We start from the raw sequence: 21,214 nt of genomic DNA, 5'->3' as shown, positions 1-21,214 counted from the left end.
TAATAAATGTGCATCCAGCGGTGTCCTTTTGAAGCGGTATATCTCGGTTCTCACAGGATCTATCAAAAAATTGTTAACTGACAAAAATATTCTTCAAGTTTATAAAGTATGGATTTTGGTGGGATAAGTTTAATAACTCAAAGGCCAGTAGAAGTTCTGCTCAAAAAAATGGTAGTAGATGCGTTTTTTTTCGAACAGTTTTTACAATACATTGCGAACCGGGCCGGCTCGTAACTCGCTTCAAACGCAATATTATGAGCTGAAAAATATACCAAAATGTAGATCTCGACGAGTTCTATGTCACTGAAATTATACGGGCCGGATGGCTATTCGTTAATGTGCCGCGGGCCGGGAAAAAGTGCCGAAAAACTCGAAAATAGCCAAAAAAGCCATTCTAGCCGGGTCCGCGGCACATTAACGAATAGCCATCCGGCCCGTATTACATCAGTGACATATACCAAAATGCAGATCTCGACGAGTTCTATTTTTCAGCTCATAATATTGAGTTTGAAGAAAGTTACACGCCGGCCCGGGTCGGCCCGTTTTGGCCCGGCTTGCAAGTATGGTTTCTACGGTAGAACTGAAAGATCACACAAAAGTGAATCAGCAGAAAATTTGCAACGGAATAGTCTACACAATTTTAAAACTTTATGTGTAGTATCCTTCCTCTTATGTGTAGTATCTTTTCTCTTATGTGTAGTATCTTTGTCCAGTTAGATATAGTCTTCTCTTGTTTGTCACCTTCTTATTGTTCTGCCTTTTTGAAGTTTCATTCTTCTTATAATCTCTGCACTTGTCAGTTTTCCATCCTCATTACAACTCTTCCATCTCCTGTACAATAGAGCCTTTTTCCCTCTCTAGGCAACTTGCCAAGAGACATGACCTCTTTTCTTCTTTCTCTCTCTCTCTCCATCCTCTCACTCTCTCACTCTCTTCGCGCCTGCGTCTCTCCCTGTATCAGAATTCAAATCTCAATGACCATTGCCTCTTTCAATGTCATTTCTCCTTCTCTTTCTCTTCTTTTTTTTATATTTGAATTCAAAAAAGAACAAACATTTTTTTATGGGTTCGTAGAAGCTGTGAAGATGTACAGTAAGACAGTAGTTTCAGACCAAAAAAACCTGAAAAATGAGGTGAAAATTGCGTGAAATCCAACGAAAGAATCCAAACAACACGTGGTTTTCCGAACAAATAAACAAGACTTCCCTCCGTTTTTCATTCATCTCTGGTCAGTCTCAGGATGCTTTCTTTTTGTATGAAATACTTCGACAGTCTGTACATCCAGATGTCCGGATGTCTTTCTTTTTGAAAGCTCGTGTTTTCTCTTCCAGCTATGTACTATTGTCTACTTACAAAGGCTGTCAGTTTTCGAGCACAATGAAACGGAGATGAACGAAAACTGAGCTTGATATAAATCTGGCATATTCACTGCGCAGCGACTCAATTGGATACAGAGATTGTGTATGCACCGACACCGGGCCGACGCGTAACTCGCTTAAAACTCAATATTATTGGCTGAAAAATATACCAAAATGTTAGTCTAAGTGAGTTCTATGTCTGTGACCTACTACGGCCCGGATGGCTAGTCGCTACTGCACAGCGTACTGAGCTATAATGGTTTTTTTGATAATTTTTACCTTATTTGGTACTTTTCCTGGTCCGCGGCACATTAACGATCCGCCAATCGGCCTGTAGTAGGTCTCAGTCATAGAGCTCTCCGAAATCTACATTTTCGTATATTTTTCAACTCATAATATTTATCTTGAAGCGAGGTACGCACCGGCCCGGTTTTTAAGTGGATGGGATTTCGGCGGTTCCGATTTGTACCTATGTATTTGAACCCTTCTTTCCATATGTCTGACAGTAAATACTTCCTAGATTTGTCTGTCTGTGTATCTGTTTCTCCTCATGTCCAAATGTCCTTCCCCTCTCAATCCCTCTTTTTTTCCAGCCTCATTCCCCAAAATGGGTGCCTTAAAAGACATGGTCCTCTTCATCTACACTATGGCCCTTTTCGTCCTTCATGCCGCCGGACTCTATCATCTCTTCCATTCCGAGTGGACATCCGGATTCGAGTACAGAGAGATGGCATTCTATTTGGGAGCAATCACCGCTATACAGTACCTCGACATACCATTTTCGTTCTTCCTAACCCGGTCGAACCCGTATGCAGTTTTTGTTCAGGTGAGATGGGTTCATTCGATAGAGCGCACTTTCACACTATCCAACAATTTCAGGTCTCCGGTCGGCTCTTCACCCTCTACGCCGCCACTTACATGGTTGGCTGGAAGTATGTCGCATTCACCCTTGTAGCAGTCTACTTGATCAGTGAGCTCTGCCGTGGGCCCTACTACATGACCAACTGCCTCAAGACACCCAATAAACCGTTGACATGGCTTCGTTACAACGCCTTCAAGGTGTTGTACCCAATTGGATTCACTTGTGAAGGTTAGAGCGCGTTTGCAATGATTCAGTGGAGCGCACTTTCAACAAGACCTGTTTTTCAGCACTAGTCTTCATCAATGTGCTATTTGTCTCTGGAAGAGTCCCAATTGACATCAGAAACAAGAATTTTATGTTCTCCCTGGTCTTCGCCGCCTTCTTCTTCACAATCGTCAATTTCCTATACCAGTCAATGAGCAAAAAGGCGGAGCAAAAGAATAGACAATTGAAAAATATCAAGACTAAGTAATTAAGTAATTATCACCTCATAATATTATTTTCTATTCGAATAAATTCCTTTTATCTGATTTTCCCACACAAACATCTGTATAAACACAGCAGTCTGCGCAAACGAAACCCGTTCGGTCTTTCTTATTGTCGACCCGCATACAAGATTAATTTTATTGATTTTCTCTCTGTTTAACGCATTTTTCTTGTAGAAAGTCTTTGAAAAAGCTTTTAAAAAGTCGGAAAAAACGGGAGAAAGTTCAAAAATTAAATATTCCCTCCAACCGTAACTTTAAAGGCGCATACCAAAATTTTGTTTTGGGGTTTCAGAGCGAAAAGTCTGTGTACTCCTCTCGGACAAACCAATAAATAAATAAATAATGATTTTTCTACTGAAACTATCGAGTTTTCTCGCAATTTTTCTCATTTTTCTATAATTTTCCACAAATTTTGACTTCTGAGTGTTGGCCGCGGCCTAAAAACATCTTAGACCACCCGATGATTTGGCACATAGCCAACATTTTTTCTGTTGGAAGAACCCGCGATTTTAAAATTGAATTATTGGAATTTTAACAAATAAAAGTGATATTTTTTCAGGTTAAGGAATGACAGAAGAAGCACCAGATTCACCAGTAAGAAGATCATTTAGGTATTTTCCTTTTTAATTATTTTTTAAATAAAAAATTTTGTTTGCAGACTGAAAGACAAACCGACGCCAGAGTATTCGTATAAGAACTATTTAAGGGTAATTATTTTTTTTTAATGTTAAAAATCGATAAATTACCGATTTTTAACCAAAAAATCGTTTTTGTTGAGTTTCAGAAGGATTATCTCCCACCGGCGGTGATCGAAACCAACAAAAAGTACGAAGATTTATTTTCGAGTGTCGTTACGAACGCTTTGTCGATGGATATACAGAAAATACCGGACGAATTTCGCGTAAGTTTTGCGAGGAGAAAATTAATGATTTTTAGAAAAATTCTTCCTGGATTTGCTTTTTTTAATATAAAAAATGTATAAAATGCTAAACCGAAATAGAAAACAGGATTTTTCCGTCTTTTAATGTTAAATATGATCAATTTTCTGCTGAACTATTGCTTCAGAAAAAAAAACTTTCGAATTTCGAAGAAAACTTTACCGAAAAATGACATTTCTTTAATTATTTGTTGTAAACTGATGGAAATCGCTCAAGTTCTTTTATCAATAGCATTCCCATCTAAAAATGAGATTTTGGCCGATTTTTAGGCGGAAGTGTGGAAAATTGGACGGAAAATGGCGATAAAACAAGAAAAATCCGTTGAAAATGCGAAAAATCATCAAAAAATTTACTGAAAATAGTGGAAATCTGGACATCCGGACAGACAGAAATAGAAACAGAAATTTTGAGCATTTCCTTCTAAAATAAATGAGTTTTCTGCACGTTTTTCAGCCGGAAAACTCTTTTTTTCACGATTTTCGACTGAAAATACTCATTTTTGTAATGTTTATGCTCCGTCTAGTAAAAACTGTTTTTCGGCCGAAAAATGCTTTAATTCGTCGTAAAATGATTGATTTTGAGCATCTCCATCTAAAAGAATGAGTTTTTTGGTCGTTTTTCTGCCAAAAATTTCATTTTCACTATTTTTTAATGTAAATGCTCGTTTTTTCTTCACAAATCACAAAAATCGCGGCATTTCAATAGTGTTAGCTCAAAATCGTCCAAAATAGCTGAAAATCCGAGAAGTTTAGTCGAAAATACTCAGAAATTATTTAAAAAAAGGGATAATTTCTAGCTATAATTCAAAAAATCTGACTTCCAGACATCCATTTTTCTTGCAGACTTCAAAAGAAGTATCCCAGAAACGTCGAATATCTTCATCAGAGGAAGAGGAATCTGGAGATTCAGATGTCTCAGAAGACATGGATTCAGATGATGCCATCGAATCATATCATGAAATTCAGATGAGAATTGAAGAGGATAATTTATTGCGTCGAGAGAGAAATCTACCGAAGAAAAAGAAGAAAAGATATATTTATAAAAAGAAAAAAGAAATTTCATTTAATGAAGCGAAACCCGATAAACAAACTGAGAAAATGATGAGCAAATTGAAGAATATAGTGGAGAAAATTGAGAAAGGAGTGGAGAGAATGAAGAAGAATCCAGAAGTAATCAGAAGACTTTCGGAAAACTCATCCGATTGTGAAATTGTTGGAATTCTTGTGAAGGAATCCACGTGTTCTTGTGGAAAAGAACTGAATGATCATATGGATTGCCATAGACATATTTATGAGGAGGTACGGACACTTTTCAGCAAAAAAAATTGCAAAAAATCGGGAAATTCTAATGAAAAAGTGTTTTTTTAAGGAAAAATTGAAATTTATGAGTGAAAAATGACTAAAATTTATTATTTTTGGTTGTAAATTTCGCTTCAGAAGACGTCAAATCCCTTGTTTTCTGAATTTGACGTCTTCTGGAGGCTTTCTGACACTTTTAACGTTTAAAAGAGGTAAATTTGTGTTTTAAATGGATTCAGAAGACGTTCTGAAGATTCTGAGACTCCAGATTTCCTCTTCGGAAGACGTCTGGACCATCTGAATTGATTCTGACACCTTCAGAAGCTCCAGAAGCCAAAAAAAAACAAAATTTTGAATATTCAGAAGATGTCAAATGGCTTTTTTTTTCTGTATTTGACGTCTTCTCCCGGAATTCCGCTCCAGAAGACGTCTGAAATAGATTCTGACGTATTCTGGGTGGCTACGGAAATGACCAAAACTCTCTAAACGGATACTAGGCTATTCTGACACCTTCAGATGCTTCAGAAGCCAAAAGTTAAGATTTTGAATATTCGCAAGACGTAACGCTCGTTCTAACGTCTCCATATTATGCTTTCACTGCCAGAATCTTCCAGAAGACGTCAGAGTCTCGATAGAAACTGATTTCAATGATTCTTATAATTTCGCGCTCTTTCTTCTGAATCCCAAAATTTCCCCAAAATTTGAGCTCAATAATTATCGAATAATCGAAAACGAAAGAGAAACCGGGAAAAAATGACAAAAAAGTTTCTTATCTTTCTAAACCGTTCCTGTCAAGTTGTTAAGTTGCCATATTATTCTGAGCGCTGTCAATCAGATTTTATCAGCCGGTTATCAGCAGAATTATCAGCAACATCTGCATTTGAGCGCGGTAAAATCACAAATTTCGATCCAAATCTCATTAACTCACTAGGGAAGGTTATGAAGTCAGTTTGGAGTTATGAGACGTTATCTATATCATAAGAAATCTGAGAAAACGCTGGTTTCAAATATATATTTAGTTTTTGCCCTCGAGGCTTGGTATTCGAGAAAAACAAGGTCAAAACTAGGAAAATAGAGAATTTTTACCTTTTTAACATGCGAATTTTTTTTGATTTCAAATAATGTTTCGCGTGTTAAAAAAGGTAATAATTCTCTATTTTTCTGAACTTTAACCTTGTTTTTTTTCTCGAATACCAGTCCTTGAGGGCAAAAACAGAATATATATTTGGAATCAGCGTTTTCTCAGCTTTCCAATGATATATGCCGCGCCTCATAACTCCAAACTGACTTCATAACCTTCCCAAATGAGGTAATCAGATTTGGAACGAAACTAGTGAATTTACACCACTCAAATGCAGATTTTTGCTGATAAACTGATTGACAGTGCCCAGAATAATATGACAACTTGACAGGAACGAGTTAGAGAGATAAGAAACTTTTTGTCATTTTTTCCCGGTTTTTCTCTCGTTTTCGATTATTTGATAATTATTGAGCTCAAATTTTGGAATTGTAGGTTTATTTGTGCAAAGAGAACCACGAAATTATAAGAATCATTGAAATCGGTTTCTATTGAGATTCTGACGTCTTCTGGAAGTTTCTGGCAGTGAAATCAGGATATGGAGACGTTAGAACGAGATCTACGTTATCTGAATATTCAAAATACGAATTTTTGACTTCTGAAGCATCGGAAGGCGTCAGAATAGCCAAGAATCTCTTTTAAAAGTTTTGGTCATTTTTGTAGCCACCGAGAAGACGTCAGAATCAATTCAGATGGTCCAGACGTCTTCTGAAGTGGAATTCAAAAATAACCTACTAGCTCAAAATTCATTTTCCAGCACTTTGACAACGATATCAATGCGGACTGCAACAAATGTGGATGGCGTCTTGAAGAGATTCGTAAGCATCACGCATGTCCAATATGCTATCGATTCGCTTTGGATCTGGAAGAACATCTCGCAAGTCACTACCGTAATTGCACTTCGAAACACGCTGTGATGGAGTGTCGATTCTGTACGAAACAGTTCAAAAGTAAGAGGACAAACACAGACACACAGACAGACATTTAATTATTTCAGCCGTAAAAGAGACAATGACTCACGAACAAGAGAAACATTTGACTAAACCACTCCGAAAACTGCCTCTATGTTACAAATGTAACGAGTGTCCATCTGCATTCGCTACTCAAGAAAATCTCACTTATCACTACAATTCACACATCGATCTCAACGAATTGAGTGATAAAATCGATGAGCTACAGTATAAAGTCGATGGTGAGTTGGTTTTGAAAGATCTGGCGTGCCTCTGACGCTTTTAAAGTATAGATTTATAAAAACTGGCGTGCCTTTGACGCGTTCTCGAATTTTTCAAAAGTTAGAAACTTCCGGACATATCGAACACAGAAAGTACAAAAATCTTTAATTACTGTCATCTGGCGCGCCTTTGACGCGTTTCTGCCTTTTGAAAATTTCACCTGAAAGTGTCAAAAATTAAGTTACGAAAAAAGTAATTTTTTGATTTTTCCTGAAATTTTTCTAATTTTGTATTCAAAAACATGTTTCTGGGGGTCTATCCTTGAAATACTTACAGTTTTCATATAAATTCTCGACGTTTGCTTTCGAAAAACTCATTTTTTCAGACAATTTTCTTGAATTTTTCGATTTTTTTGGTTCGAGGTTTTCGGAAAAAAAAGTTTTCGCAAGTTTTTCGGAGAGATTATGACACACAGATAAACCTCGGGGCATCTGGGAACCTGAAATCACGTATAGACATGCTCAAAATTCAGAAACGGGCGTGCCTTTGACGCGTTTTGGGATATTTTTTACTTGGACACACATAAGTACAACAAATCAAGGTCTGGCGCGCCTTTGACGCGTTTTCAAACTTTTTGGGATATCCGGATGCACAGACATACCAACGGACATCTGGGGGCACTTTTGACGCGTTTAAGCATGTGAAATTACTGGAAACGACTGTCTGGCGTGCCTCTGACGCTTTCTTTTGTAACCAAACCTACAAAATATCAAAAATCAAACAACTGGTGCGCCTTCGACGCGTTTTCACTCAATTTCATTTAATTTCAGCATCGAAAGAGGAGTGTCCATTCTGTCGTATAAACTTGGTATCCCGAAAGACATTCCGTGCTCATATGCTCAAAAAACACTGGAATGCATGTAAATCTTTGTTGAAAATGACACTGAGTGAAGTGCAAACGGATCGAGAGATCAAACAAGAAATCGATGAATTGACGAGACTCGCCGAGATTCAAGAAACGGCTGAAACGACGACGCTGAAAGAGGTTAAGAAAGAAGTGAAAGAGGAGATTCTCGATGATGGATACGATGTTATCACGCTGGATTGATTTTTCGACTGAAAATACGCGGGAGTTTTGAAATTTTGGGTGAAAAATGGTGGAAATTCGATTCTCCGTACTCGAAAAACTATTTATTATTCCAGAAACAAAAAAGTTTCGCCACCGTGGGGATTGAACCCTGATACTTTGGAACCTTAACCACTCGGCCACCACTTTTTTCCAAAGACTCTTTTTTCGATAGTCTGAATCAATCTTTGCGGTTTTTAAGGTTGGGATTAAGTTCCCTGATTCTTAGACAATTTTTTATCATTGAAATCAGTTTCTATCGAGATTCTGACGTCTTCTAGAAGATTCTGGCAGTGAAATCATGATATGGAGACTTCAGAACGAGCTCTACGTCTTCTGAATATTCAAAATCCGAATTTTTGGCTTCTGGAGCTTCTGAAGGCGTCAGAATAGCTTAGAATCAGTTTAGAAGACGTCCGAATCAATTTAGATGGTTCTGTTTAGATGGGTCTTCTGGAGCGGAATTCCGGAATTTTTGACGTCTTCTGAAGTCTCAGAATCTTCAGAATCAGAATTTCATATTTTCGAATGTTTGAAACTCCAAAAACTCGAAAATCATATCACGACGTCTTCTAATATAGGAAAATTTACGTCTTCTAAACATTAAAAGTGTCTAAAACCTTCAGAAGACGTCAAGTACAGAAATAAACCATTTGACGTCTTCTGAATATTCAAAATTTTGGCTTCCGGAGCTTCTGAAGGCGTCAGAATCAATTCAGATGGTCTAGACGTCTTCTGAAGACGAAATCTGGAGTCTCAGAATCTTCAGAATCAGAATTTCAAGTTTTCGAATGTCCAAAACTTCAGAAGACTTGAAATTCATATCACGACGTTCAAATGGAAATTTACTTTTTCTGAACTTCAAAAGTATCTGGAAGCCTTCAGAAGACGTTAATTTCAGTAAAAAGCTAATTTTACAACCAAAAATCCAAAAATTCCATCATTTTTCACCCATAAATCTCAAAAATTCCATTTTCTCCCCTCTACTTTGCACATACTTTTCACCATTTAGGAGGCTCCGCCCCCTTTTTCCCAATTTTCTCATTTTCGCCCCGATTGAAATTTTTTTTGATTTGCTTGTTCAATTTATAGACTCCGCCCATTTAGCCCCCGCCCCCTGTTCTAATCACTCACTGCTCCTGAGGCTCCGCCCATTTTAGGCCACGCCTCTTTTTTGTCTAAATTCAGGGCTGTGCCCGTTATATTGATCCCCCGTTACTGTACAATTGTCCCTCGATTTTCGCATTTTTTATAATTTTATAACTTTAAATGTTTTTTTAATTTTTACTGTAACTTTTCAAAAAATTACCCACTTTTTTATCCTGTAATCACTTTTTTGTATTGTACATTTTAGGATTTTAAAAGGTTTTTTTGGCGGGAATTTTTTTTTAGTATTCATATTTAAAAATTTTATACAGATTTCTATTCATTTTTTTAAATTGATAAAAGTTGAAATTATTTATTTCTCAAAAACTTTATTGGTCATTTCAATGAGATTCGGATTGCGAATAACGGCTCCAGTGAATCCTATCTGACGGAGTATTTCGAATTCTTGGGTCGCGCTGAAAATTTTAAGGGAAATTTGAGAAAAAACCGACATTTTGAAACTGGGACGTTTCGAAACGGTCGTGGTTACGAAATGATTAGTTTTGAAACCACGAACGCGGCATAGTTGCGAAACGTCACAAATTTCGAAACGTCCCGAAATTTTGGATTTTTTCGAAATCAAAAAAAGAAATTGCAAAAAAGGTCTAATTTTCGACTTGATTTTTTCAGAATTGTTATGAGAAAAATAATTCGAAAATCGGCTAATTTCGGATAACGCTCGAAATCTCCCGAAAAATCGAAATTTTCTGCATTTTGTCGTCAGATATGGTGCATTCGGTGTTTGCGGAACTTGGTGAGCGGGAATTTGAAATTTTGATTGAATTTTACCGATTTTATGTCACAAAACCTATATTTACTTTGAAAACCTTGAAATTCAACCAAAATTTCGAATTCCGCTCGTCGAATTCCGCAAACACCGAATGCACCAGATCTGACGACAAAACGCAAAAATTTGATTTTTTCAGAATTTTAAGAAAAAAAAGGCGAAAATAGGCTTAAAAAACTCAAGCTTATATAGGATTTTGACTAATTTTCGAGTTTTTTATTGATTTTTTTTTGCCAAAAAAAAATCAAAGGCCTTGACAAGTATTCACTCACCTGTCCATATCTCTAAACCTCAAAATCCTGGCGGCCAATGGTTGAATATCATGATCCAACGATCCCTGAACAGCCGTCCGAATACTACTATTCCAGTGGATATCTCCATCATTAATCCGATGATAACTGATGATCGAATGAGTGATTCTTCGCTCTTTCGTATCCCAAATCATCGTGAATACCGTATTGTCCCACGACTCGACGTCTTCTGAATTTAGATTTCTCATCGCGATTCCGGCTATCGATTTGTCGGCGATCAGACGGGGGATCCATGAGTTGTGGGCGTGGTTGACAGGGTCGACGAGCAGTTTCGGTAGAGCGAGTTTGCTGGAAGTCGTTCTGTGTGTCCAGATGCCCAGCTCAGATTGCACTACATCTTAGCATTCAGAGCAAGCCTCAGTTTATCCAAATGTACAAGAAACGCGTCGCAGGCGCGCCAGATAGTTGCTCGGCGTAATTGATGCTTCCGTGCGGGGGCTTGCCAGATGTCTTCGTTTATGGGGCTTCTGTGAAACGCGCCGAAGGTGCGCCAGAGTTGTTGAAAGTCCCTCGCGCCAAAGGCACGACAGCTAATTCTGTCTCTCTATGCTTGAGATTTTCGGATGTCAGTCTGTCTGTCTATCCGGATGTCGATAGGATCACCTATCACGAAGCATCCAAATGTACAAGAAACGCGTTTCAGGCGCGCCAGATAATTGCTCTCTGCAGGCTTCCGGAGGTTTGCCCGGATATCTTCGTTTTTATTGGAGCTTTGAGAAACGCGCTGACGGCGCGCCAGACTTGTTGAAAGTCCCTCAACGTCCAATCTGTGACAGATCGCGCCAAAGGTGCTCCAGCTTCAAAGCAAGTCTGGTTTTCAATCAGCCTATCCAAATGGCAAACAAACGCGTCTCAGGTGCGCCAGATAGTTGCTCGGCGGAATTGATGCTCCCGGGGGCTTGCCCAGATGTCTTCGTTTATGGGGCAGCGTCTTCTTTCTCTCTGTATGTGAGATTTCCGGATGTCTGCCTGTCTGTCTGTCCGGATGTCTATAGACACTCACCTATCGCGAAGTTTCATAAAACTCGCAAGCTTATAATCATCCACTCGTCCCTCCCTCCTCTCCATGTCGATCAGAAGACCGTCGGCCCCATTACACCGGTTTTTGACGTAACGGTCACTTGGGAAATATCTGGAAATTGAGGGGATACTGTAGGAGATATGGGCGGTACGGAATTATTTTCGAAAATGGTTCGAGCCCAGCGACCATGACTGTTGTATCTTCTGAGTCGCTGCTTAGCGAAATTGTAACTCACTTGGTTAGTCGTACTCTTACCAGAGAGCGAAGATGCATAGTTAGTAGTTAGTTGATTAGTTGATTAGTAGAAATAAAAGAGATTTTTGATTTTCGAATGAATCTTTTTTTAAACGTCACGTGATCTTTCATTTGTAAAATGTCACGTTTTGAGAGAAAAATATAAAATTTATTTGAAAAAAAAGTGAAGAGAGATCAAATTATATAGAAAAAATGAGCAATTGTAGTATCAGTAGAAGGCAGCACACTTAATGGCGTCCACTTTTTCGAGTTTCTGAAAAATGGAGATTCAGAATAGATGACGTCATCAATTTCTGAGGGTTGCCTGAAATGTCGATTTTGAGAACCGAGATTGGCTTTTGAGATCCAGAATCTATCTGAAATTTCTTGAGCTTCCGGACTTTTTCAGTTCGCGGAAAATGCGCTCTGCCACACAACAGTTGGCACTGTGCCAAAAAAAACTTGGCACAGTGCCAAGGATTTTTACGTTTATGAGTCGTATTTTAGAGGCGAACTTGGTTTGAACCGCGACGCGCACGCAACGCGGCTTGGAAAAATTCCTATCTATTCGTCGACGTTCGCTGCTGTGTAGTTTCGAAACTTCTGATTTCGAAACGCGTTGGAGCAGAAGTTTTGAGTAAGACTTCTTCCTCCTCACCTTGATCTTCCCATCTGGTTGCTTCATGACAAACGGTCTGAACTCGATTCCCCGACATACTCTAGTCGGTGCATTCAAGAATCTTCTCGTGAATCCACCAGATACCAGTACATCCGACAATGCATCAGGTACTTGAGCATTCTTGAGTGCTTCAATGGGGATACTTCCAAAACAACGGTGAAACACTTTTGTGGTGCCATCGGAGTCATTGAAGAAGAACTTCCACAGGCAGCAGGGTTGGTCGCTGGAAAGTTAGATATCTCGGAAAACGGTCTAGCTGTAATTCCAGAATGTGAGCTACCTAGATGTCACTATGCTAGATACAATCTAGGACGCTAACCAGGTGTAGATTGAGATCTAAACAACTGAATAGACCCAAATCCCAGCTCCTGTTAGACCACCCAAAAATCTAAGCCCATGCATGAAATTATGGATCGTCTAGACCTATTTTTGGAACTTGGAAGGTTTTTAGCATACTTGCAAACCGGGCCGGCTCATAACTTGCTCCAAACTCAGTTTTATGATCTGAAAAATATACCAAAATGTAGATCTCAGCGAGTTTTATGTTTGTGACCTACTACGGGCCAGATGGCGGATCGTAAATGTGCCGCGAGCCGGACTAGAATGGCTTTTTTGGCCCTTTTTCCCGGCCCGCGACACAGTAACGACCCGCCATCCGGCCCCAGACATAGAACTCGCCGTGATCTACATTTTGGTATATTTTTCAGCCAATAATATTGAGTTTTAAGCGAGTTAAAAGCCGGCCCGGTTTGCAAGTATTTTTAGCTTTATTGTTCTGCGATTACAGTAGTCCGGACTCCAGACCACTCCCCTAATCTGCTCAGAATCTGACTACTTACGTTCCCTTATCCATATCACACTCCTTGTCGAACACCACCCTCGGAAGAATCGAATCCGAGTAGACCGTCACCAAACCACTCAGTTTTCTCGGAAGCAAATATCGATTATTCCAATAATCATCCAGTTTGATCATCACTTCTCTTATCCGACATCTCTCATTATACGAGTTGAAAAGCACCGTTTTATGGTACCGCCCATCTTCCGTCCAGTCGGTGGGCTTCGTTTCGAATGGTAGTAATTTGAGGAATGAGTCGCCTGGAGTAAGGGTCAGAGCCTACAGTAATCCTCAAAGTGTTACCTTCATAGCAAATATAGATCAGTGGGGATCTTTCAGCAATATTTCGAAACCATCGAGTTGGTATGTGGAATGTTACACTGAAAAAGATTGATAGAGACCACGCCCACTTTCAGCATTACTTACTTCAAAACTGGAATAGGAATCGGCTTTGATGGGTTGAACCATACACCGTCTCGATATGCATCCGGTACATGAAAGAATTGGTTGGTAGCTAGCCGACCACAGAATTGAGACACCTCGTTTCCAGAAATACGGTTACCGAGAAATGTTGCCTGGAATAGAGACACAGGATGATCTAGATTACAGTAACCCAAACGGCTCACCGACATACTCACCGAGTAATTCGACTCCGCCCATCCTCTAGCATAGTAGTCGATTCCGTTCTCTTCTTCGATTGCATCTTGAAATGCTTCCTTCACCATTTCGTGTAATTGGTGGCGGAGTTCAGTTTTATTGTCGGCCTGGAAAACCGGATTCTGGGATTTTTGTCAGAGCTAATTCACAAGAGACCTAATTTTCACTGTTGAAGCTGTGGTCTCGAAAATTTTTAATTTGAACCAAAGTCTATGAGTTATAGACAGTTAGAAGGGAAGTTGCTTTAAAGAGTGACTATTCCTACCGCTGTGACGCGTAGACGTTTAATGGTTGCCAGTCATTGGCGGAACTTTCAGAAATCGTTCTTCCGACGGACACTGTCATAACTCTCGTAGCCCTCTACAACATGGTTCTTTCAAAAAGTCTCAAAACTCAAGAGTCTCTGTGGTACAAGACATTGAGAGGATGGGCCTGACAGTTATGCTCGGCTCATTAGGGCCTATTTTCTTTTCAAAAGGAGTTACAGTACCGCTCAAAAAATCAACTTTGGCTGTTTTTCAATGGAAAATGATCAATTTTGACAGTATATTTCGGTGTCACCTGATTGTCCGATAAACTCAATTTTGTATGGGTTGGACAGAGCAAAAATAGCACATAATTTTTGTAGTTAACCTTTTTTTGTAGGGACACTACCATGACACTTGCAGGTTGTCAAAGTCAGTCCTCCCTGAAACCAACTAATTTCAGTATTGGCGAAATTTTGAAGCTTTTCACTTTGACAACCTGTAACTTTCATGGTAGTGTCCCTACAAAAAAAATCATAAACTACAAAAATGATGTGCTACTTTTATTCACTCTAATCCTTACAAAATAAAGTGTATCGGACATTCAGGTGACACCGAAATACACTGCCAATGTTGGTAATTTTCCACTGAAAACTACCAAAGTTGATAACCTTTTGAGTGGTACTGTATGATGTAAACCGGCTGTCCGATTTTCACCGAATCTGGCTACAGTAGTCCTCTCTCCATAAGACGTGGAACAAACTTAAAACTACAGTACCCACTAACCTGCATTCCCTCCCGTCGTTTCGCCTCTATGATATACTTTGAGACTGGATCCATTAGTCGGTATCCAAAAGCACTCATAACAAGCAAAACGAGCAGAACAATGTGGGGTTTCATTCTAGTTTCAGAAAATTCCAGAAAAATCGGAGAGAGAGGGAGCAAAATATGACACAATGAGGGGGTGCTGCTCCGGCTCTCTATCTTATCATTTTGATCTTTCACAATTGAAAAAAAAAAGTTTTTTTCAGAAAAAAATCTGAAAATCTCCTGATTCTCTTTTCCTCTTATGATGAAAAACATTCCAGCAAACACAAACAAAAGCAACGATGAAACGCCTCGTGACGTCATCATCCACGGCGGTTACTGTAGCTGCGGATCTCGAGGATACTGTAGTTGTGAAATGGAGACGTGACGTCGATTGGATTCAGAAGATGAGGAAGGATATGATGGCGCCGGTGGATACGATGGGATGTCACAAGTTGGCGGATCCGTTGGCCAAGCCGGAGGTGTGTCTGCTTATCCGGATGTCCCATTCCAAACTGAAAAACGCGCAAAACGCGCGCCAGTGGTCTATTTTATTTTTGAATTTCACCGATTCGTTTGTGGCTAAGTCTGTCCAGATGTCCGTTTTTGCAAATGTTTCGATTTGAAAACCGCGCCGAAGGCGCGCCAGTCTGTTCTGAAACGAATTGTTGTCAATTTTGAATGAAAACGGCTTTTGAGAAAGTCCGGATATCCCAAAATCGAGCTTACAAAAGCGCCAAAGGCGCGCCAGACAGTGTATTTAATTGAATTTTGAAAAGTTTCACCGATCCGTTCGAGGATATGTCTGTCCAGATGTCTTTAATTAGAAAAACGCGTCAAAGGCGCGCCAGTATATTAAAAAGTACATAAAAATCTTATTTTTCTTGCGAAAAACCTATGGAAATTCATTATTTTGTTGATCTGAATCCCCGGATAACCAAATTTTGGTCTGTCTGAAAATTCTGGATATCCAGATTTTTGTATTCATCGTCTATCTGTATGCCTCCCTTTTCCGAATGTCCAATTTGCTCATTTTCGCCCAACAAAACTCGTCTGAGGCACGCCAGACAACAAATTTTCTAAAAAAAATGATATTAGCTCGGCACAGTTCTTACAACTACGCTCCACCGAAGTGCCTTTGAAAAATGTCTCTTTTTATCTGATTGTGAGTCTCTCAATTTTGCACACAATTTTCTTCAATTTCGATAGAGCGCAGTTGTAACAAGCGTGTGACCTGCTGATATTAGCACGACAGGCTTTTTACAACCGCGCTCTACCGAAATCGAAGAAAATTGTGTGCGAAATCGAGAGGCTCACAATCAGAGAAAAAAAGACATTTTTAAGAAATCTCGAAAATTGGTTATCTGGCGTGCCTCCAGCGCGTTTTTGTTGAAAATCGTCAGCAAATTGGACATTCGGAAAAGGGAGATTTTCTGTGTGTCCTCCCATCCTGATATCTTTTCCAGGTCCACCGATTTCAAGTGCTCGTCGCCCTGATGCTCTCCAGTCAAACCCGAGATGAAGTCAACGCGGCTGCTATGAAAGTGGGCACTCTTCGAGTCTTTTCCAGATAATTTTCAGCTTTTTAGAGACTTAAAGATCATGGATTATCGATTGAAAAGATTCTGGAGTTTCCCGTACCAGATTTAGAGCGAATTTTGTGTCCAGTCGGGTTTTATAAGGTTTTATTTTTTTTTGGGATAATTTTCAGAGAAATCATGTTTTTTTTTTCAGCGAAAAGCAGTGTATCTCCAGCAAACTGCGAAAATTCTCGTCGATAAGTATTCTGGAGACATCCCGGATTCACTAGACGGCCTGTGCTCTCTTCCAGGTGTCGGACCGAAAATGGCGAATTTAGTGATGCAAATCGCGTGGAATAAGTGTGAAGGAATCGCTGTGGATACGCATGTTCATAGGATTTCGAATCGATTAGGTACAGGGGGAATTCAGGAAATTAGAAAAATTAAAGGAGGACTGATGTCATATTTTTTATTTCAGATTCTGATACTTCAGAAAATTCTGAGCAACTTTCTTTATTGGAGCATAAGCCAAAAATTGCTTTAAACGCTCTAAATTCCCGTTTTAACGGCTCAAAAAAAGAATTCGTGGAAGAGTTTTTCCACCGTGTAGTCCTCTCGGACAAAATTATTTTTCAATTCCTTGTTTCCTCGCTTTTTTCAACAAAATCTCAGGTTTTTTTTTCTTTTTTTACGATATAAATCGAAAAAAACACGAAATTTTGTAGAAAAAAGCGAGGAAACGAGGAATTGAAAAATAATTTTGTCCGAGAGGACTACACGGTGGAACAAACTCGCGTGGTATAACTCTTCCACGAAGGCTCAGAGAGTAGGGAAAACGTGAATTTAGAGTGTTTAGAGCGATTTTTAGCATATGCTCCAATGATGAAAGTTGCTCAGCATTTTCAGAAGTAACAGAATCTTAAAAATTGAACAAGTTTGAATTTCTTTTTCAGGCTGGATCAAAACGGACACTCCTGAGAAAACGCGAAAAGCCCTTGAAATTTTGCTCCCAAAATCTGAATGGCAACCGATTAACCATCTTTTAGTGGGATTCGGTCAAATGCTCTGTCAGCCATTGAGACCGAAATGTTCCACGTGTCTTTGTCGATTCACTTGTCCCAGTTCGACAGATAAGAAAATGAAAAAGGAGGAATCGGATGAGGAGGCGGGGCCGAGTGAAAAACCAAAAAAACTGAAAATCGAGGTGGAGAAGGAGGTGAAAATTGAGAAAATTGAAGAGGAAGAATCAGTGGAAATTGAGAAACCGAAGAAGTCAAGAAAAGCCACGATATGAATTCTAACATTTTTTAAATAATGATTTTTAACTGAAAATAACGCATTTTTGTCATATTTTTTTATGAAGATCTCTATTATTCGTTTGTTTTTTCGTTTTTTTCAAGCGAAATCACTTTTTTTTTCATTTCTTGACACCTTTTTTGAGCCCACGACAGATGCCGCCTTAGAATTTAAGTACCGCCCCTTTTCAGCAATCTCGGGCAGGGTTTTACGCAACTCGCCGCGCACTTTTTTTTCGCATTTTTAATTCGAAAAAAAGTCGGAGAATTATTATTTTGTTGTTGTTAAAATTGTTGTTTTTTCTTGAAATAAAATGAAAACTGTTGATTTTTCATATTTTCTCAAAGCGTTTCAATTGCTGAAAACTATATTTTCAGTCCATTTTTTTGGTTTTCATCATTTTTCCTTCTCTTTTTAGAACTCATGGACCAACTAACCTCTCCCAAATCCTTGCGAAAATGCATACTTTTCGAATTTTTCCGCGGAAAACCAGTTTTCGAAACTTACAAAAGTTTCTGTGAAGTGATGGGATACGAAGCAATCACACTCAAGGAATTCGAGATTTGGTATAATCGATTTTCTCGCGGAGAGTTTGATCTAGAATACGATATCAGGTAGAAGACAAACTTTTGACAATTTGTAGTTCAATAAATTTCAGATTGGAACCAAAAACCCGCGATTTCTGTCAGCTGCCGACTTGTGTCATTGAGAAAGTATTGGAAAAAACGAGTTATAAAGACCAGTGAGTGAAATAATGCAGTATTTTTAACAAAATTTTAATAAAAATTCCAAAAATCACAGATTGACCGTCCGAAAAGTGTCTCGTGACCTCAAATCTATCGTTGATTCCATGAGATCCTCCCTGAAATCGATTGAAATGATTTGGCATTCGGATCACATTAAGTGTCGCTTTGATGACCATTTAGTTGTGTACTCGAAGAAAGAAAATATCAAATGCGTTGGTGATGACGTCATCAGAGTAATTGATAAGAACTATGAAGGATTGGCGCTTCGTGATTGGAAATTTCCGATGAGAAATCCGAAACTTCGATTGGATATTCTCAAAATTGAGTGCAAAGAGCCTAGCAATAGAATGAGGGAGAACACGAAAATCGAGAAGTTGAGCGAGTTTGTCATGGACCTTCATGACGCTATCGAGTCAATTTGGAGAGTTAATGTTCAAAAGCTTCAAATCGATAGTTTCCACCCGAAAATCAATCATGTCGAATACATTCTCCAACATCTTGTACCAGGATACCTGAAATCCATCGTAATGCCAGATTTTGATCTGAAACGTGATGAGTTGAACGTCGAAATGCCCACTGACCCGGCGCCTGGGGTGGAACCAAGCGAAGCTTATAAAAGAGCAAAATCCAATTATTGGAGAGCTTGGTCCTTGAAGAATGACATCTACGAAGTTATCAAGTTCAAGCAATGGAAAGAGGCGGAGGAGTTGCATTTGAAATATAACTGGGATTACTTCTATGATGAAGATCTCATTCATTTCAAACGATTCCATTTCACGGATTGTAATCTTGATCGGAAAAGATTGATTCATTTGAGAGAGGTTGGCAGTTGTTATAGACAGTCCATCACTAAATTCCTGCATTCCAGATATTCTCCGAATCAACTAATTTCGAGTTATGCACTCTCACTTCACCCAATTTCCAAATCTGCTCTGAATATCTCGAATCGTTCTGTGAAAAACTCGACTCGGGAGATCCATCCGTTCTCATTTTAAACTACAAGATTCCTGACGATTCAAACAAAATGTTGGAGTTTAAATTAGACTATAATCAGCGGAAAATGATAATTTCGAAGAAAATTTTTTAATTTATGCTTTTTTTATTGCTACTGTTATGAAATGTTGATTAGAATTGTTCATTTTTCTCATTCTTATGCGTCCTTAGCGCACCACTTTATTTTCTCTCGAGTTTACATGTTTATCTTCTTTATTATTCAAGAAAAGCGAAATTCCAGAATTCATGAACCAACTCACCTCCCCCAAAATCCTGCGATCGTGCTTACTTTTCGAATTTTTCCGCAGAAAACCAGTTTTCGAAACTTACAAAAGTTTCTGTGAAGTGATGGGATACGAAGCAATCACACTCAAGGAATTCGACATTTGGTATCATCGATTTTCTCGCGGAGAGTTCGATCTGGAACACAATATTGGACCGAATATGTCTGCCCTCGAATTCTCCAATTTGCCCACCGACGCAATTGGGAAAATCATTGAGAAATGTGATCTCAAAGAGCAGTAAGTAACCGAAAAACCGCTCGGAACAAACTAAAATTATTCGAAATTTCAGATTGACTCTCCGAAAAGTGTCGAAAAACCTGCATTCTCTAGTCGATGAACAGAAAATTGCATACAAATCGATCGAAATCTATCTGGAAGATTCGTTTATCTTTTGTGCGCATAACGACAAAAAAGTTGTGTATGCAAGCGAGAATCTGGATGAGAAGAAAGGATATGGTTACATTTTCAAGAGATCTTTCATTATCAGAAGCGAAGATTATGTGAAAATCGCTTTGAATGATTTGTCGATTGCACTGAAAAATCCAAAATTGCGGTTGGAATTCTTTGATCTGAAAGTCTTCAGTGACTCCAATGATATAATGAATCGATTGGAGAGCCTTCTGAAACATCAGAATCACAAACAATACGTCAAAAGAGTGTCAGTCTATTCGGAGTCCCCTGAATGTCTTCTATCGGGTCTCCCCTGTCTCAGACCGAAAGTGCTTGAGGGTATTTCAATTTACGGAAGTGGCGAAGACAGGGACTTTTGGGCATCGAAAGAATCGGAACGAGTCAGAGAAATCGCGAATCTGGAGCAATGGAAGCAAGCGGAGGAACTCTTTCTATTCCCTTTCAATCATTTCCCGTTGGAATTTCTCATTCAAACGTTTCCTGATTTTCGATGATGTCGGCAAGGATTTCTTGATGGTTCTGAAAAATGTTAGTTATTTTCAGTAGACAAATGATTATTTTCGAATGTTATAAATGTCAATTTATCGATTTCATCATTGCAGTTATTCTCCACGTCTACCGAATTCGAGTCATGTACTGTCGAATTATTGGGACTCGAAAACTGCTCTGAGTACCTAGAATCGTTCTGTGAAAAAGTAGACACCAAATATACATCCGTTCTTCTCTACCGCTTCAAGATTCCTGACGAGACGAACAAAGTTTTGGAGTTCAAATTAGATAAAGATGAAATCATTATCAAGAAGAAGAATTTCTGATTTTTTGCTGCACTTTAGATTTCTAACTGAAAATATCGAATTTTTGTCATATTTAAATGAAGATCTCTATCATTTCTCCGTTCTTTTTTCAAGAAGAACCACTATTT

General features: G+C 38.9%; 5 protein-coding genes across 5 annotated transcripts; 3 read left to right on the top strand and 2 right to left on the bottom strand.

Annotated features, from left to right (window-relative positions):
• Positions 1 to 1,965: 1,965 nt before the first annotated feature.
• GCK72_009192 (uncharacterized protein) lies at positions 1,966 to 2,692 on the top strand (the record flags this gene model as incomplete). Its single annotated transcript, XM_003103186.2, has 3 exons — positions 1,966 to 2,184; positions 2,238 to 2,448; positions 2,508 to 2,692. 3 exons carry the CDS (start codon positions 1,966 to 1,968, stop codon positions 2,690 to 2,692), a joined length of 615 nt encoding a protein of 204 aa, XP_003103234.1.
• Positions 2,693 to 9,779: 7,087 nt separating this feature from the next.
• On the bottom strand, positions 9,780 to 11,858 carry GCK72_009191 (uncharacterized protein; the record flags this gene model as incomplete). The annotated part of the gene is made up of 4 exons (XM_003103198.2): positions 9,780 to 9,882; positions 10,526 to 10,852; positions 11,568 to 11,696; positions 11,821 to 11,858. The coding sequence occupies 4 exons, from the start codon at positions 11,856 to 11,858 to the stop codon at positions 9,780 to 9,782; spliced, it is 597 nt and encodes a 198-aa protein (XP_003103246.2).
• Positions 11,859 to 12,067: 209 nt separating this feature from the next.
• Positions 12,068 to 15,099, bottom strand: GCK72_009190 (uncharacterized protein; the record flags this gene model as incomplete). Its single annotated transcript, XM_053727256.1, has 7 exons — positions 12,068 to 12,196; positions 12,478 to 12,721; positions 13,338 to 13,593; positions 13,637 to 13,713; positions 13,760 to 13,908; positions 13,960 to 14,097; positions 15,022 to 15,099. The coding sequence occupies 7 exons, from the start codon at positions 15,097 to 15,099 to the stop codon at positions 12,068 to 12,070; spliced, it is 1,071 nt and encodes a 356-aa protein (XP_053586833.1).
• A 245-nt stretch (positions 15,100 to 15,344) lies between these two features.
• GCK72_009189 (uncharacterized protein) lies at positions 15,345 to 17,856 on the top strand (the record flags this gene model as incomplete). Its single annotated transcript, XM_003103111.2, has 5 exons — positions 15,345 to 15,524; positions 16,509 to 16,586; positions 16,632 to 16,724; positions 16,777 to 16,975; positions 17,516 to 17,856. 5 exons carry the CDS (start codon positions 15,345 to 15,347, stop codon positions 17,854 to 17,856), a joined length of 891 nt encoding a protein of 296 aa, XP_003103159.2.
• Positions 17,857 to 18,383: 527 nt separating this feature from the next.
• On the top strand, positions 18,384 to 21,107 carry GCK72_009188 (uncharacterized protein; the record flags this gene model as incomplete). Its single annotated transcript, XM_003103117.2, has 7 exons — positions 18,384 to 18,472; positions 18,517 to 18,600; positions 18,660 to 19,425; positions 19,473 to 19,630; positions 19,906 to 20,118; positions 20,171 to 20,672; positions 20,895 to 21,107. 7 exons carry the CDS (start codon positions 18,384 to 18,386, stop codon positions 21,105 to 21,107), a joined length of 2,025 nt encoding a protein of 674 aa, XP_003103165.2.
• Between the last annotated feature and the right edge of the window lie 107 nt (positions 21,108 to 21,214).

This window comes from Caenorhabditis remanei, chromosome III (genome assembly GCF_010183535.1).
Source record: "Caenorhabditis remanei strain PX506 chromosome III, whole genome shotgun sequence".
NCBI lineage: Eukaryota > Metazoa > Nematoda > Chromadorea > Rhabditida > Rhabditidae > Caenorhabditis > Caenorhabditis remanei.
This window is presented reverse-complemented; position numbering and strand designations above follow the sequence as displayed.